This window comes from Filicampus tigris, chromosome 22 (genome assembly GCF_054856515.1).
Source record: "Filicampus tigris isolate MCC_2025a chromosome 22, RoL_Ftig_1.0, whole genome shotgun sequence".
NCBI classification, from domain to species: Eukaryota; Metazoa; Chordata; class Actinopteri; order Syngnathiformes; family Syngnathidae; genus Filicampus; species Filicampus tigris.
This window is the reverse complement of record NC_141238.1, coordinates 8,343,468-8,359,408: the sequence shown is the minus strand read 5'-3', so window position 1 is coordinate 8,359,408 and position 15,941 is coordinate 8,343,468. Positions and strand designations below refer to the sequence as shown.

The following is a 15,941-nucleotide window of genomic DNA, read 5'->3' as shown; positions in this document are numbered from 1 at the left end:
ATTGGCGATGAGCGCCCTTGCCAGACCAATCCTGGTCGAGGATTACGGGCCCTTCAATCCATCTGCATGTAGGCACTGTGTGGTTCATGGCCTCCCACGGAATCATCTTACTGTTCTTGACATCTAATTACCCTCCAACAACGACGCGAGGCCTTTCAAGACCTTTAGCTCTTTAAAAACCAGTACGTCAACCTCGTATGTTTCTTGGCCAGGGTGCTTCAAACCGCCGGCCGCAAAGCATAACATGCTACCGCTCTCCGTGTACGTCCTTTTATGTTTGAACAAGTCCAATGCGGTCGCCGCTCGGGCGTTTGCTGTGCTTTTGGGGGCAAGAGGTGCCGGAGCAGCAGCTGCACGCAAGCCAGAGAGCCATAATGGTGTGTGCACACTCTGAATGTTTTCCAAATGCTATCAAACCTCCCTTTGCACACTGAGATATTTTCTCGCCCTGAAATTTGAGTCGCGGGTCTCGCAAGCTCCGCAGGACTGCCGCAAGGACGCCATCTCAAGGCTGAGGAGAGGAACAACAAGGATGGAAGTAAGTTGCGACCTTGTTCCTACAACCCTGCATTGATCTGACTTTCGACTAATTGCTGCAGTTATTTTTTTTCTGCTTAAAACTTTAAGCTCAACGAGAGCGGCGGAGCTAATGAGCAACATCATACGAAGGCCAGGAGATTAAAACTCTTTGAGGCGGGTGTTTGGTCTAATCTCGCGTCCCGTTTGCTGTGAGTGTTTTCCCACGATGATGTAAGAATATGTCAAAAAAGTAAAGTTTGGAAAACCAGATGCAAGGATCCTCTTTGCTGTAGTTGTTCGCCCGCCGCTGGTTTATCCGGGATTAAAAACCTCCATTAAATGTGATAGATTAATGTACGACCTTGCAGCTACCGTCGAACGCTAATAGGATTGGCTCATACCAAGTCTTGATATTCATTTACTTGCATTTATTACCCGTGTTGTTTGTCAGTATGTCCTTTCGGTGAACTTATGCAAATAGCATTTGTAATGTGTTTAGAATGGAATCATGAACTCCACATGCGTTTCACAGGACTCGGTGAACCCCATGACCCGCGCTCCAGCTCCAAAGGAGGCAACCACGCCAAGGCGGCTCGGGATGTCCATGCAAACACTTCTGCTCGGAGTCAGGATGATACCGCCTGTTGGGATTTGTGGCCAGCCGCGCCGAGCGCAAGAATCTCGCTGGATCTCCTCGTGGTTGCCGCGGCAACCTGCTGCTATTTGGCCCTCAGGCAGACCCGCATCCTGGCTGTGGTTTCTCTGGGATTTGTGGCTTTGAAAGCGTCGGATGCAAGGATTGAGGGAGTCTGGTTTGCCTGCACTCGCCACTCCCTAATCGCTGTTCTCTTCTTCGCAAGCTTCCCATAGAGGCCGGCGCAGGCTATAATTTGCCATGGGAATTATTGGAAAGTAGGGAGAAAAGCGGCTGATCTGAGGACTTGACTGTGTTGATAGTGGAGTGATGAGTATTGATGAGCGTGGCTCTGATGTCGCCTGTGGAGATCAGAAGCCTGGACCTCAGTCAAACCTCAAAGAGCTGCCCATCTCCCGTCTCAGGGAGGATATGAAAAGTAGACGACTACGTGCCAGCACTCACTGCGGCCGCGAGGACGGCTCTTGGTCGACTGTGAGGTCCCGCTGACCCGGCCCTGTCGGCCCGCTAGGCCTCACTGTTGGCTTTGACTTTGACCAGCGGAGGCAACTTGATACTTAAATCATTCATAATAAGCTCAATCTCCCTGCTTAACAACACATGCAGATCAACGCCTTCCAAGAATTTTCGACATGGAAATTGTCGGTTTGGAAACAAACGGCCTCTGTTCAAGTGTTGCTTGTGTAGTGGTTTGGTCCTGCTGGCTTTTTTTCCCTTATCACGTACTGTATGTAAAAGAGAGATGCACTCACAAGAAATGAAAATAAATGTTTATTTCTTTCACGGTGCGTGTACCAGAGACAAAGGCAAATAAACAGCAAATGATGCTTTTTATTTTGGACGGATGTAATTCAGCTCCCGTCTATTTGTCTGCCCGTGTTCTCAGGAGGAGCTGAGCTTCTCCAAGGCGTCCTGCAGCATCTTTAGGTCGTCTTGTGTCTTGCACAGGGCGTTTTGGATTTTGCTGGGTTGATCCAGAACTTCCACGCTGCAGGTGATTGGCTCATAGCGCACCGCGAATGGTCGCTTGATGGTTGTAGAGTACTTACTGCGTACAGAAACAAACAGGATTAGATGATCATTGCGGTAGAAGTGTTACCTATAAGATGGGCGCAAACACAATACCTCAGTTTAATCTTGGCATCCTCGAAGCTTTCCGAGACAAAGTAAACTGGCTGGTAGGTTTGGTCCTGGTACGGCTGCACGGCGGTCTCCTCAGGATTGAAGGGCTTGTACTCGGGTTCATTGGACAGGGCATACTAGAAGATGGGTCGGAGAGTGTCAAGGCACCAAGAACGGAATGAAATCTGCTTTATGATGAACATCGTGAATACTCACTACAAGTTCTCCATAGGATGAGAGTAGTCCTGCACCATAAGCTTTCACTGTTCCATTCTGTTTGCAGAGTCCAAACTCCACAGTGAACCAGTAGAGCTAGATAAGAAGAAGCAAAGTGGATTCGGCTATTAGCTTTTGCCACTAGGTGCTGCTCAAGTTTAACATTTCAACAACAACTATTCCAGTTGCCACAGCCTCTTTGGAATGTTTCAGTCCTACGATTTTCATCAATCAACGGATCTCATTCAGAGCAATATTTCTTACCGTGGACAATTTCTCAATGTCGTCTTGTGACGCTCCAAGCGAGGCCAATCCAATCTCCTGTAAGTGACCGCATTCATCAGTGGCGTTTCAAGCAAAAGAACCAAACAACGCGATGCGCAGCATACCTGGGAAAACTGGGCGAACTCTTTGTCTGCCAGCATGGGGATGTGACCGAGTAGCTCGTGGCAGCAGTCCCTGTAGGTGGAGGTCAAACATCAGTAAAAGGAGCTACCCATGGGGGTTGATTGGGCGGGACGAACCCAGCGGGACTTACGGCTCAGGAGAGTGCATGGGCGCCGACGCATGGCGAATATACTGCGTGCACTGAAACACTCGGAAAGCCAAACTGGCGAGGAAGTCCCTGGCGGACAGCAGGCCAGCAACCGGACGCAGCTGGAATCCCGTTTTTTCTGGGGAGGACAACAAGCTTATCAACCTGTGGAGTTTCTCATGTTCACCTTATGGAACACCACTCAAAGGCGACTGTTGGAAATATCCAATTGCAGGGAATTGAAGTCCAACTTCTGATAGATTTATTCGTCAATAAACAGGTGTGCCCCAACAGCTCCTACGAATCCGCTGCCTTCCATTGTGAGTGGCTGTGATTGTTATTCACCTTTGAGAAAGGCGGAAATGGCTCCGAGCTGTGGGATGCGCTCCTCGCCGTAGCCGCATTCGCTTTCCAGCTTCTGCAGGCCGTCCAGGAACTGTCGGCAGGCCACGTTGGGGTAAATGCTCCTCAGCTTCTTGTATACCTCCCTCCTTTTTTAAAACACTTTGTTTAGGTCACGTGTCGTCACTTCTCTGAGGTACTCATCACGGACTTGTTCTCTCACCACGTGGCTGTTTCTTCTGCTGTGTACTCCACCTCAGGAAGCGGGTCACCCCTCCATTAAACCGGACAAAATGAATTAACAACTGAGTGATTTTTAGGAGAATCTCCCTTTTTACACTCACTGTTTGTATCTGTAGGCCAGCTCTGATATGAAGGCGCGTCGCTTCCTGTATTCTGGGTCTCTGTAGCCCTGCAACACAGGTGACACACATTGTTTGTACGCTGTGTGTTTTCTCGAACAAAGCTGACGCAACATTTCATTGGATGCTCACTGGATGGTCCATGTCCATGTCCGGATCAAATTTGGTTATCAACAAGTTGCATCTGTCCAGATCCTTTATCAGTCGTGGGAACCAGGGGACTGCGATGGAGATGAAAAGAAGCAATTAGATCTTTTTTTCAACTGGGTGCGACCAACGCTTATGCAAAACAAACCTTTTTCCTCTGGGATGGACCTAACATTATCGACAACTCTCTTGAATGAGTTGACAAAGACGTCGAGGTTGGACCTGTGCACCTCACACTTTATCAAGAACTCCAAGTCGGACATGCTGTTCTTGGATCTTCTGCCCGGCCGGCTCTCGACATGGAGGAGTTTGGCGTCAAATGTCTGGAAAGGTGACAGAAACACATTGTTGAATTAGTATATAGCAAACGACTTATATTTGCGATTCATTATTAACCAGTTCACCTATTTTAAAATAAAGGTTTATGTGGAGTCCATCTCTAGCTTTCTCCCCAAAAAAAAAAAAACGTCCCCTGTTCAGTGTTAGCATAAACATCACTGTTTCGTCGGTAAAATGTAGCTAAATAAGGTTAAACATTCAATTACCAGCCACAACAAAAATAAACATTATTAAATGAATGCAATAGGCATTAAGCTGTTAGGAAAGGCAGAAGTTTTGGTACCCCCTCCCTTTGGTTACCTCAAATATTTTGCCTGTCTTAAAGAACCGTGCATTCTTCTCATTGCTGAGGTTGAACAGCACGTTGAGGGTCACCTGGCCCTCCTTCTCCTCAAAAACTTGCGCGTCCACCCCCTGTGAGGTCCCTGGCGGACCTCCACCTCCAACGCTGCGTTCCCGCCGGGCATCCTCGATCAAACTTTGCCTCCGACCGCTGAAGGGTGCCACCTGGCCCGCGCTGCTGTCCGTCTTCATGGTTTAAAGATGTGCTCCGTTGTGAGACCGAGGCATTTAAATAGCGTCTCATCTGAGGGCTGAATGCAGATGAGTGGCTACTTTTTTTTTTTTTTGAAGGGGGGGGCTTTTGCGTCACAGTGCCAAAAGCAAGTCATTGAGCATCCACTTGTTACTTAATGCCACCGTGTGATAGCCATTCAACCGAAACAGGTCTTCTTCACGGGTTGCATGAATGTTTCTAAAAATAATAACGAATGATGAGGGGGAAAAATGCTTTGTATTTTTAGCATTGCTTGTTTTCCGTCGTTGGCTATGACACAAGGGCAACATGTTTGCCTACTATAGTAAACACTTTTACGGTTAAAATGGGACAGCCGCGACCACATTAATATCGTGTTTATTAGTTTCATTAAAATATTCCATGCATAAAAATGAATTAAAACTGTATCTATATATAATATGTATATATCTACATATATATAAATGTAAAATCAGGTTTTAGTGTGTATATTACAATACTAATAGAGTAACACATTAGAGGGTTTTGACATCTACAAGTTTTACATGATTCACTAAAATAAAAGACATATAATATACTTTATTGCATCCCGGTAGTGACGACGTGTTTTAATACAAAAAACTGATCCGCTAAGTATAATATGCTTTAGGCTGGTCGGTCGCGACGTCACTCCAATTTTTTCAGGGCTTCACATAATTTGCCCATTTCACCTGAAACCAAGAGAATAAAAACATGTTAGGATGCAGCCTATCAAAATAAAAGGTTTTTATAATACAGGATTGGAACGTACTCTTGATGCTGTTGGCCAGATTGCTGAGCTGCTGGGTGTTGTCCAACACCTCCACGCTCTGGGTGTACGGGTTGTAGCGCACAGAGAAGGGGCGGGGAATGGTGCCGGCGAACTTCCTGCAAGGCCCACACAAGCTCAGTGACTGTCAGTCATACACAGCTTTCCAAAATTTAGGGATATTTGACTCTCGGTGAAATTTCAAGACATTAGTAGCGTATTACAGTTCAACATAACATACCTGACTCTGTCTTTGGCATCCTCAAAGCTTTCGGCGACAAAGTAAACCGGCTGGTACTCTGTGATTGGGTATTTCTGGATGCTTGTCTTCTCGGGGTCAAAGGGAAGCAGTTTGGGTTTGTCGGTCAGGCAGTACTGGAAGACAAGCAATGACACATTCAGTGTGGTGTCAGCAGTGTTAATTTTGACAAGATATTTAAATTAAGGTTTTGTTAGTCTTTTGACTAAAATTTATGAAGGATTTGGTCATAAATTAGTCATCTGATTGTGTTGTAATTGTAATTTTTGTACAATTCTAGTCAATGAAAATAAAGAGCAATTTTAGTGAACTCAATAATTTAATTAATAAATTGATTTAGTGGATGTCTTTCCTCCAGCATACATTGAATCGTTTATACAGAAAGTATAACACACCTATTTGTAACTAGTTTAACACGCAAGACACACATTTAACACAATTGTCGTTATTAAACTTTGTTTCAATGAAAAATGTTGAAATGACAACATTATGCCATCTTAGACCTTAAAAAATAGCTTTTGACTAAATAAATAAAAGGGCTTGGGAATCTAGCATTGTCAACAACAGATTCAATGCTAATGGTGTCAAACTGCTGTAATTTACCACAGCGTAATATGCACGCAATTATTTTCAGTTCTCCACAGTTTAATACTACAACAACGATAGCAACGGCAACAAATGTACCTTAGAGAACATCTCAGGATGTTTATTCTGTTGATGTTGCTTCAGTTCAAATTCGTCGTGTTCTTCCCACGAATGACCGTTCCACATTATTTACACTTGGTCATTTTTCTTCATTGTTGAAGGTGAAATGGGCCCAAAAATCCTTTCGCCGCTTTCACTTCATCCCGTCTGTTCCATTTTCTGAGTGGTTCTTTTCTCTTACTATTTTAGTTTTCGTTTCGATTTCGTCTGAATAAAAATATTTGTGACGAAATAAATGATGAAAATTTTAGTCAACAAAATGATCACTGGTTCTCAGACAATCAATGAGCCTTGAGATTCCTGTTAAAAACAGGAAGTGGAGTATGATTACGGCCTCTTGGCATTCCCCCTTGGACTCGTCTGAGCGCACATCCTCTGCGGATGCAACGTGTGTACCACCATAGATGCTCTTTCGGCCCACGCTGAGCCAGTGAACCACTTTTCCCGCTCCCCGCTGGCCAGGCGAAGTCACTGACACATTGAACCTAAATGGACCACTAACCCACTGCCTGAACCCAGACCCCCCGCCCACTCTGGTGGCTGAGCTGATGAACCTACCTGCAACTCTCCGAACGACGACAACAAGCCCGCTCCAAATGCTCTTGTCTCGGAGCCCTGCTTACACAGCCCAAACTCCACGGTGAACCAATATACCTGATCCAGAAACAAAGACCAGTTAACACTTGCTCGATTGAGAATCTTCAATTTGATGCAGAAACCTACTGTGGCAAGTTTCTCAATGTACTCGTCCGGGGCACCAAGAGAAGCAAGGCCGATCTCCTGTTTGGAAGAATAAAGAAGAGAAGCTTTAGATACTCAAGGTCACAGGTGTCAAATTCAACGGCAGAAGCAAGGCCGATCTCCTGTTTGGAAGAATAAAGAAGGGAAGCTTTAGATACTCGAGGTCACAAGTGTCAAATTCAACGGCTGGGGGGCAAGGTTTGACCCGCTGCATTTTCTGTGGCCCACAAATCAACTCTGCAGGCATATACTGCAATAAGAAGTCTGTCCCTGTGCTTTGTATACCTGGGAGAACTGGGCGAAACCCGAATCGGCAAAGAGCGGGACGTGCCCCAGGAGCTCATGGCAGATATCACTGGAAAAGAAAAAAAAACGTAATCCCTCACTACGAACTTGTCGTGTCATCCAATTGGAACCGCCCACACTCACGGCTCAGGTGTGTATGTAGGCTTGGAGCCATGACGGATGTACTGCGTGGAATGGAAGACGCGGAAGGCGAGTCCAGCGAGGAAGTCCCGGGAGGAGAGCAAGCCGGCAACCGGGCGAAGTCGGAAACCAGTACAGGCTGCGGAGGGATGGGGCGGGATAAAAAAAAAAACTGGTGACTCAATTACCTACGAAATGCAAACTACAAAGATGCAGCAACTCACACTGCAGGAAACGGGACACATCCTCCAGCTGTGGGATGTTGTCCTGCCTGTAGCCGCAGTATTTTTCCAGCAGAGGGAAGACTCTGTTGTGCTCACGGCAGGCGTGAGTTGGGTACAGGGTCTTTAGCTCCTTGAATACGGTGCCCCATGTGGCCTTTTCGTCCTCTGTGTACTCTACCCGAGGGATTGTCTGGCCACTGAGAGGGCGAAGATGCAAACTTTAGGCACCAGAACAACCAACTACCAATCAGTAACAACTGCTTTCAGAAAGAGAATGACACAAGGGAAGTCCAAAGGGCCCATGAACCATGGGAATAAGTATTTTCCGAATCAGGAATATGCAAGGCTGTGGGGTTGTAGTCGTACAAAAGTTCTTGTGAACACATCCCCGGTAGGATGGTAGGGTCCAACAATTTTAACCAATTTCAGATGCATGTTCCTTCACCACCAGAATTTTTAGATGTAATTCCACATGAGTAAGAGTTCAGAGTTAAATTACTGTCTGTAGTTGTAGGCGATGTCAGCAAACTCCTTCCTGCGGCTTCGGTACACGGGGTCTGTGAAGCCCTGGTGGACGCACACGCAGAAAAGGACAAACCGTGTTAGATCTCACAAACGAAACCCCGTGGCCTTTGACAGCATTACGCACTCGGTCCCCAATGAGAGCATGCAAATGTGCATTCAAATGAAGCCTTTGTAGAGGGGTTTTCAGCTCTTTATGATGAATATATTTCGCTTTAATGATGGTGGCAAAAGAGAGCAATTATCTATAATTATAGGGGCCCCAATTACAGCAATGACATCAATTTGTGTGTTTCCATGAGAATAGGCGGCCTCGTCTTTCATTGGCCGCGTGGGCGTCAGAAGATGCGCAAACACACAGACGGACGCGCATAACAAATGAGCGAGAACTTTACCGGGTGATCAGCATCCAGTTCCGAGCCATAACTGAGGATCTGATTGGCAAAGCGGTCCAAGTCCTGAATGTCGTTGGGAAACCATGGCACTGGAGAGAAGATTTTTTTCAATTAATTATTTTATTGCCCCGCGACCCTTGTGAGGTTAAGCGGTACAGATGGATGAATTATTTTATTGATTCTGGTTTCTCCTTTTTCTCAGGCCAAATAAATTGTCTATCATGAGTGGCGCCACAAAAAAAGTCTCCAAAATCTATGTCTGGAAATTTCCTTGAAGAGCTTTATTCCGTGTTTACTCGGATTGGTAACTAACTGGTAGTAAGTTCGGGAGTGTACTAAAAGCAACCGATATGTATTAACAAATAGCGGTAGTTGTATGACTAGAGGAGCACAAATGGATATGGACGATGGAGATAAGCATTTTGGCCTGTAGGACATCATGATCTCTTGGCATGTTGACATTCGACAGAGCAGTGCGCACAGGCCATCTGCTTGTTCTTCTGGATTTATGACCCTCAAAGACGCTCATGAATTTCCATTTGCGCCATGTGGCCCAAAGGCCCGAGGCTGCGCAGGGACAATGAGGCTCTAACAAGCTACCCTCACAACAGGACCATGAGTATCGTCTCGTCCACTTGACCCTGACCGGCATCTCGGTAGGGCCTGTCAGTCCCGGCCCGCTGTGACCTTGGCGAGTTTGGCCCTGGACGGGAGGCACACAGAGCGCCCCTGTTCCCGCCAGGCCTGTTGGTGATGAGTAGCAAAACTAATGTCCTTCTGGAAACAACTAATAAAGGGGTCAGCGCTGGGGTGGCGAGCCACCCGTCTAGTCGGCGACGATGGCTGTCCATTAGCGAGTGGAAGCACTACAACGCAGTTCATAAATAGACCGGTTTGTAAGGACCCGGTCATCCTTATTGGCAATCACACTGTTCTTCCTCTAGAGGCCACTGTTACCCACTGTAGTTTATGCTCAACCACTTGTCACTCATGTGTGGCTATCAAACATCTGTCCAAATCCTACATTTTCCACCTTCGCAACTTATATGTTCGCAAATCAGTAGCCTCTCCCCATGAATCAAGGTGCTTATTCATCTCTGGAATACTTCTCGATTTCTCTCACCGGTGTCCTTCTGTTTGTTGCGCGACAGCTCGTGCACCTGGCCGCTGATCTGCGTGCGCAGGCCGTCGATGACGTCGTCCAGGACCGACGAGCAGTCCGAGTCCACGCTGATGAAGAACTCGTACTGCTCCTTGCTGACGCGCGACGGCCGAGACTCGATGTGCGTCAGGTTGATGCCCTTCTCCTGCAAAACGGCGCCAGGATAATATTGATGTGAGTAAATCTACAGTGTGCTTTTTGGTAGTGCCTTGTTTCACTTCCCTGGTTTGACCACAAGGGAGCGGTGTTGTCTAATAACCTCCTCTGTCAGGTTCCTCTTCTTGGACTTGAACAAGATGTCAGTGGCACCTTAACCCTTTTATGTCTGTAATTATTGTATTGATTGGCCAGCATTTGATGGGGAAAAAGAATAAATGCAAGGTGATACATTTTTAATCCAAATATTTTTTTCTCCTTTTTAAAATTGTTTTTCTACATTCTTTGAATTTGAGAGCAAGTCAATTTGCCCCACAACATACAGTAAGAGGAAGCTTTCCAAAACAAAGGCTTCAATTATTGTTAAAGATAAACATTTTACCCTTGCACCCGTTGTTCCATAGGGTTTAAAGATTCCATAGACACAACAAACAACCTTGTGTTTCATTCCGATTTTTTTTTTTAGTACTTTCAGTTCCGATAAATGATTAGCTGAAAATTATATTTAATTTTGATCAAGGAGGTCTTAAATCTGACTTGACTAAAACCCGCAGAACCCGTATATTAGCCTGACAAAATCTACTCCGAAAGGTGCTTTTTGGACAAGGTTCGTCTTGTCGTCAGATTCTAGACACGATCGTAGCTGCTTATACGCCCCCCAGATGTTTTGGGATCAGTATGCGCACACATTGACTTAATTTGCAGAGATTTCCATAAAGGCTATAAAGATTGTATAAGGCTGGTGCGGATGTTTATGAGCCACTGGAAGGCATCCTCGCGTGGTATACACAACGGATGGGAGAGGGTGGATGTCGCGTTCTGTTTTGCGATAGGCCAATTGGAAGTGGAGGGCGTGAGTGGCGGGGGCCTCCCAGTACCAGCGCATCTGGTTCAGATTGCCTTGATCACATCTTCCTGAAAGTCCCGAAAAAGAATGTGAAATGCTCGCTGACGTCTAAGGACGGATACTGCCTTGCTTCCAGTTCCGTCAGGTGTTGAACACTTCTGACTGGAGTTTGGACAGGGAAACTCTAAATACGTAAGGTTGTAGAATGTCTCTGAACTTTGGTAGCCCTGGTAGTTTTCTGTTTTGACCGCACTCATTGGACTAACCGCCACTCAGAAGAACGGGGCAAAAAGGAATGTCGTAAAAACCAAAGTAGGACAATTGTAAAGTCTTTGGGCGTCATTTCTAAACAGCTGCACATGTTGATTTGAGAATGTACTGAAGACGTACAGTACAAAAGCCATTCAAAGCCCCAAATATGCAGAAATGGACCATTTATGAGGCCGTATGAAACACGCTGCGTGGGGAAGACGAAAGATGGCAAACATAGTGGAACACATGAGCAGAAAATCGAAAATGTTCATACTTGGTTCTTTGGAAGTGATTTTCTTCTGAATACGTTTTGAGAAATGGGCCGTGCATTTGTGTATGAAATGGTGACGCAATAATACACAAACATTTGAGCGTTTATTCGATATCCTTGATATCCAGCTGAGGGCCTAATAAAACCATTAAGACACTCTAATGGAGTGATCAGTTAACTATCGTTATCGTATCAGTTTTGTCTCACTAACTTAGTTGTCCTACTAGAATGCCTAAATTGCCTTGCTGGCTTTGCTCATTTATTGGATATTCTTGATTTCCTGCTAAAAGTCCATGTACTAGTACGTTCTTTGTCCTCACCAGTAATTTAATGGTCCTAGTAGTATGCAGAAATGTCAAAAATGCTCCGGATAAGCTTTACATCAAGTCATTCGAGCAGTTATTAGATATCCTTGACAGCTAGCTTAAAGTCAAGGTACTAGTTCGTTTCATTGCACGAGTAAAATGACTCTGCACAATAGAGGGAATGTCTTACTCGTGGTTTTTTTTTGTAAACCTTTACAGGAAACTACTATGCTGCACTAGTAACACTACTAGTCCCGGCTAGTAGACATGGGTCACACACTAGTAGCCTCCTGGACCCTTCTGGTAACACCAAAATGGCCACTAAGTAGCCTGCAGTTGTCCTACTAATGTGCCAAAGTTGTCCTGCTCGTTTTAGCGCATTTATCGGATTTCCTTGATGTCCAGGTACTAGTATTCTTTTTGTCCTTCAGTGCCCTAGTCAAACGACTCGGGCGCACTAGTAGCCTCCCGAATCCTACGAATCGTGCCAAAATGCCCTCTAATTGTTTGGCCTCACTTCTTGTCCGACTAGTCATTCTACTAGTGCGCTCAATTGTCTTACTAGTGAGTACCAAGAGCGTACTAGTAAAGAGATATCAATGGTGTGGTATAAAGACTCAATCGGCTTTTCATACAAAGACGTCAGCACATTTGGATTCCACTGATAAGAAAGCCCACGATGGCATTTTCTACTTGTAATTCCTTCAAGGCATTCTTTTCACGGAAAAGCGCTTTTTTTTTTTTTTTTTTGATGTCAACCAGCTCCGAAATCCCCAAAAGCCAGGTTCAGGGTGTCACATGACAGGCAGCATGTCGGTGTCACATGAGCGCGGGCATGAGCGCGCTTGGAGGGGGCGTGCGGACGAGGTTGGGGGTCAGTTGGGATGTTGTATGGCGGAGGCGGTGGGAGGCTCAGGGGGAGGATTGGGAGAGTGTGAGCTCATAGGCCCAAAGAGGATCTTGTGTTTTCATTCAACAACACCCCACCCCCCCAAAACAATGAGCACAACAAGGGGGGAAAAAAACCCACAAAACATAGTTAACAATTTTAACGGTGGATTCTCTCTGTTGTCTTAGCTTTTTTTTTTTTTTGCTTTTTTCGAAGTACAAGGAACACTTGCGTAACCATGCTGATGGTGATTAAATAATGGAAGTGCTGCCAATCGTATGTTGATTCGAGCAAAAAGTCACGTACGCAGGCTCTGTAAATCAATAAAATAAAAATAAATAAAACGCAGAGGCAGATGCAATCATGTTTGCAAAGTTGACTTTCTAAACACGGGTCATGCTTTCGATTGCAGCATTTTACGCACGAACGACGACGGAGCTTCTTATAACTTCATTATTAATAAGTAGTAGTACTAGTTTGCGATGCAATTTCTAAAGACCAGTAGTTTTCAAACTTTTTACACCAAGTACCACCTCAAAAAATACTTGAAAAAGTTCCACCATTATGACCAGCGTTGAAATACAGTAACTAGTAGGCCTAAGTGTTCATCAAAAACAAGGCAGTGGTTTTATTCCTAAAAAAAAATAACCATTGTGCGTAAATCTAGGAAAACTGCACTTCATTCTTTTGCGTACCATTAAAGAGCGCCCACTTTGAGAATCACTCCTCTCAAAAGTAGCGTTTGTACGCTCATTTTTGTCGTAGAATTGTAACTGAAATGCAATTTCAGTATTTTTTTTTTTTTCGATATTTAGTTTAATTATTTTGAAGTCATATTTTTTTCAATTGCTTATTTTAGTTAATATATCACAAACATTGTTTTTACTCGATTTTCAAATGGCTCAATTTGAGCCTCGTCAAAGCTGTGTGAATTTTGGGTCAGTAAAGGCCGTTCTGTTTGTGTTGTGCCATTGCAATGCAATCTCGCTGGCGTTCTGTCGTAGCAAGTTGAAGCAGCAACTTTTTAGAGTCACCTTCAGCTGTGCCGCGTAGCTCAGTGGATCAATGCGGCCTGCGAACATGCGAGATAAGCTCCGTTTGTTTAGTCATGGGGCAACTTGGAAAAGGTCGCCGGCACAAAAACAAGACCGGGATCAACATTTTGATGCTGAATGATCAGACCTTTACTTTTCCGAGCCCCCAAATTCGGGTCAATTTCGTATTTGGTCCTGAATGCCGCCGACGGATCACATGACAGCAGCAGCAAGTCCGCTGCTGCGTTCTGTGAGGTCACGATCATGATGACGATGAGGAAGTTTACCTCGATAGACAGTAAGATTCTATATTCGTTTTTTGAAAACTAAAATTCGATTTTCGGTGTCAGTCAACTCATTAACTGCCAGACATTTTCACACCCCCTTTTACCCTAACATTTGACGAAAATAGAAAAAAATCAGTTCCTGTGATTGAATAGCTGGCCCGTGAAAAGACGTATAGAAACGTTTTTGGCAGTGAATGACTTAATGGCAATGATAATTGGCACGGAAAAAAACCTCTCCCTTTTTGGGAGAAACATCCTTTTGCAGGACGCATTCTGCCTCAGAAATTTCATTTACCGTACTCGCATACGCGACCAATACATTTTCAGGTTCCTCTTCTTATTAAACAAATATTTTTTGTTGCACTCCACATTCCTGTGTTGTCTGTTCTCTAGCAGGAAATAGTTGCTTTTTTTCTTTTTTTTTTTTTTTTTTCAAACCGATCGCACGATGGAGGAGGAGTTTACCTCAAAGAGTCTTAGCGCTCTGGCCAAGGCGCCCACCTCCTCCTTTAGCGAGAAGATGCAGGAGACCACCTCGTTCTTCTTGCTGGTCTCCTCCTCCAGGTACATGGAGCCACGCCTCCTCTGCCAAGCAAAGCAACAACACCTTCTTTTTAGAATCCGATGGACAGCCTCGAAGAACCCATCGAAAAACTGATTAAAACCAACAGCTCATTGTCTGATTTCATCAGCTGTTTTCCCACAGAGGATCCGTGGACATTCCGGCTATTGTCCCCGGAATATTCCGGGCCGGATGCCCTCGTTCACGGCCATTAAAATTGAGAATAATAACAGCAGTGTTTGAAAAAAAAAAAACCCGCACAACAGACGCAAACAAAATAATGATATGAATCACGGCAGCTTTTATTTCCGTATCGACGGCTGCATTGGCCACACTTTTTCTACCCCACAGCAAAACAGGAAGAAAAACGGATCGCTTGTGTTATTCCTTTTCCAGAAAGTGAACAAACGTGACATTTTGTTGTATTAGCAGTGTTTCTGAAAATCGCTTGGCAGCTGATCCTGATTGATGGACTCCATGCAACACAGGTGCGAAGCACTTGTCGTAGGCTTATAGAGTATAACTTATACAACTCGAACGGAATAACACGTGTGATACACTTCAAGATTGAAACTGACTTTTGCAAATGTGCGCTGTTGTCCTGGTTGGTGGATTCCATGCAACACAGGAGCTTTAGTGACTTAAAAAAAAAACAACAAAAAAACAGCATTTTGACTTATTTTAATTTTTTTTTCTTTTCTCCAGACCTACCCCTTTGTCCTGCTCATTGGGCTCGGCGTCCCGACTGTCGTTCCCGTTGACCCTCTTGTAAGCCGCATCCATCGTCTCTGACGTGCAGGTGAGCCGCGTGTGTGCTTGCGTGTGCGCAGCGTTCGGCTTTGGCGGATTGTGTTACGCGGGGCCGCCACTTCTTATTACATAGCGGGTCACGTGACTCTCCCCCGCGCGCACACGCACAGCCCTCTGCGTTGGCATGTGATGGGCCGCCGCTTGTTAAACACAACTGCGGTCGGGCCCATGTGGCCCATCTGGTTGCGTTTGCAGCGGCGGTGACCTACAATTTCAATTCTCGTGTTTGCTGGGCTCCAAAGTCTTGAGGAGACCTAAAAATGCTAACTTTTAATTCGTTTCAGTGTTGGTTTAAGCCACTTTGACCAAGCAAGCATTTACATCATTTGGAGTCTTTTGATATGTGTTGTATTCATTTTCTGTTGTCCCCCCCCACAATTGTTTTCATTTTTTCTTTTTCCTTTTTGTCCAAGATTGATTTATGACATAATTTCTGCTTTAAGTCCATATATATTCTCATTCACTGCCATTGATGAATTTACTTGTTTTTTCTCAGTCCAGCCTTTCAATCCCAAGAATATTATTATTTCTATTT

The 15,941-nt window shown here is 45.0% G+C and overlaps 2 protein-coding genes across 2 annotated transcripts; both read right to left on the bottom strand.

The window, feature by feature from the left end:
* Positions 1–1,932: 1,932 nt before the first annotated feature.
* Positions 1,933–4,980, bottom strand: th2 (tyrosine hydroxylase 2). The gene is given in 12 exon segments (XM_086021845.1): positions 1,933–2,222; positions 2,300–2,433; positions 2,513–2,608; positions 2,777–2,833; positions 2,902–2,971; positions 3,051–3,186; positions 3,393–3,538; positions 3,613–3,663; positions 3,734–3,801; positions 3,884–3,972; positions 4,047–4,221; positions 4,538–4,980. Coding segments are annotated over 12 exon segments (1,473 nt in total). The 5' UTR covers positions 4,772–4,980; the 3' UTR covers positions 1,933–2,005.
* Positions 4,981–5,134: 154 nt separating this feature from the next.
* Positions 5,135–15,473, bottom strand: pah (phenylalanine hydroxylase). The gene is made up of 13 exons (XM_086021844.1): positions 15,308–15,473; positions 14,500–14,619; positions 9,955–10,138; positions 8,832–8,920; positions 8,414–8,481; positions 7,915–8,111; positions 7,694–7,829; positions 7,550–7,619; positions 7,247–7,303; positions 7,082–7,177; positions 5,801–5,934; positions 5,563–5,678; positions 5,135–5,482 (listed from the first exon to the last, which is right to left on the bottom strand). The coding sequence occupies exons 1-13, from the start codon at positions 15,377–15,379 to the stop codon at positions 5,439–5,441; spliced, it is 1,383 nt and encodes a 460-aa protein (XP_085877970.1). The 5' UTR covers positions 15,380–15,473; the 3' UTR covers positions 5,135–5,438.
* Positions 15,474–15,941: the final 468 nt, after the last annotated feature.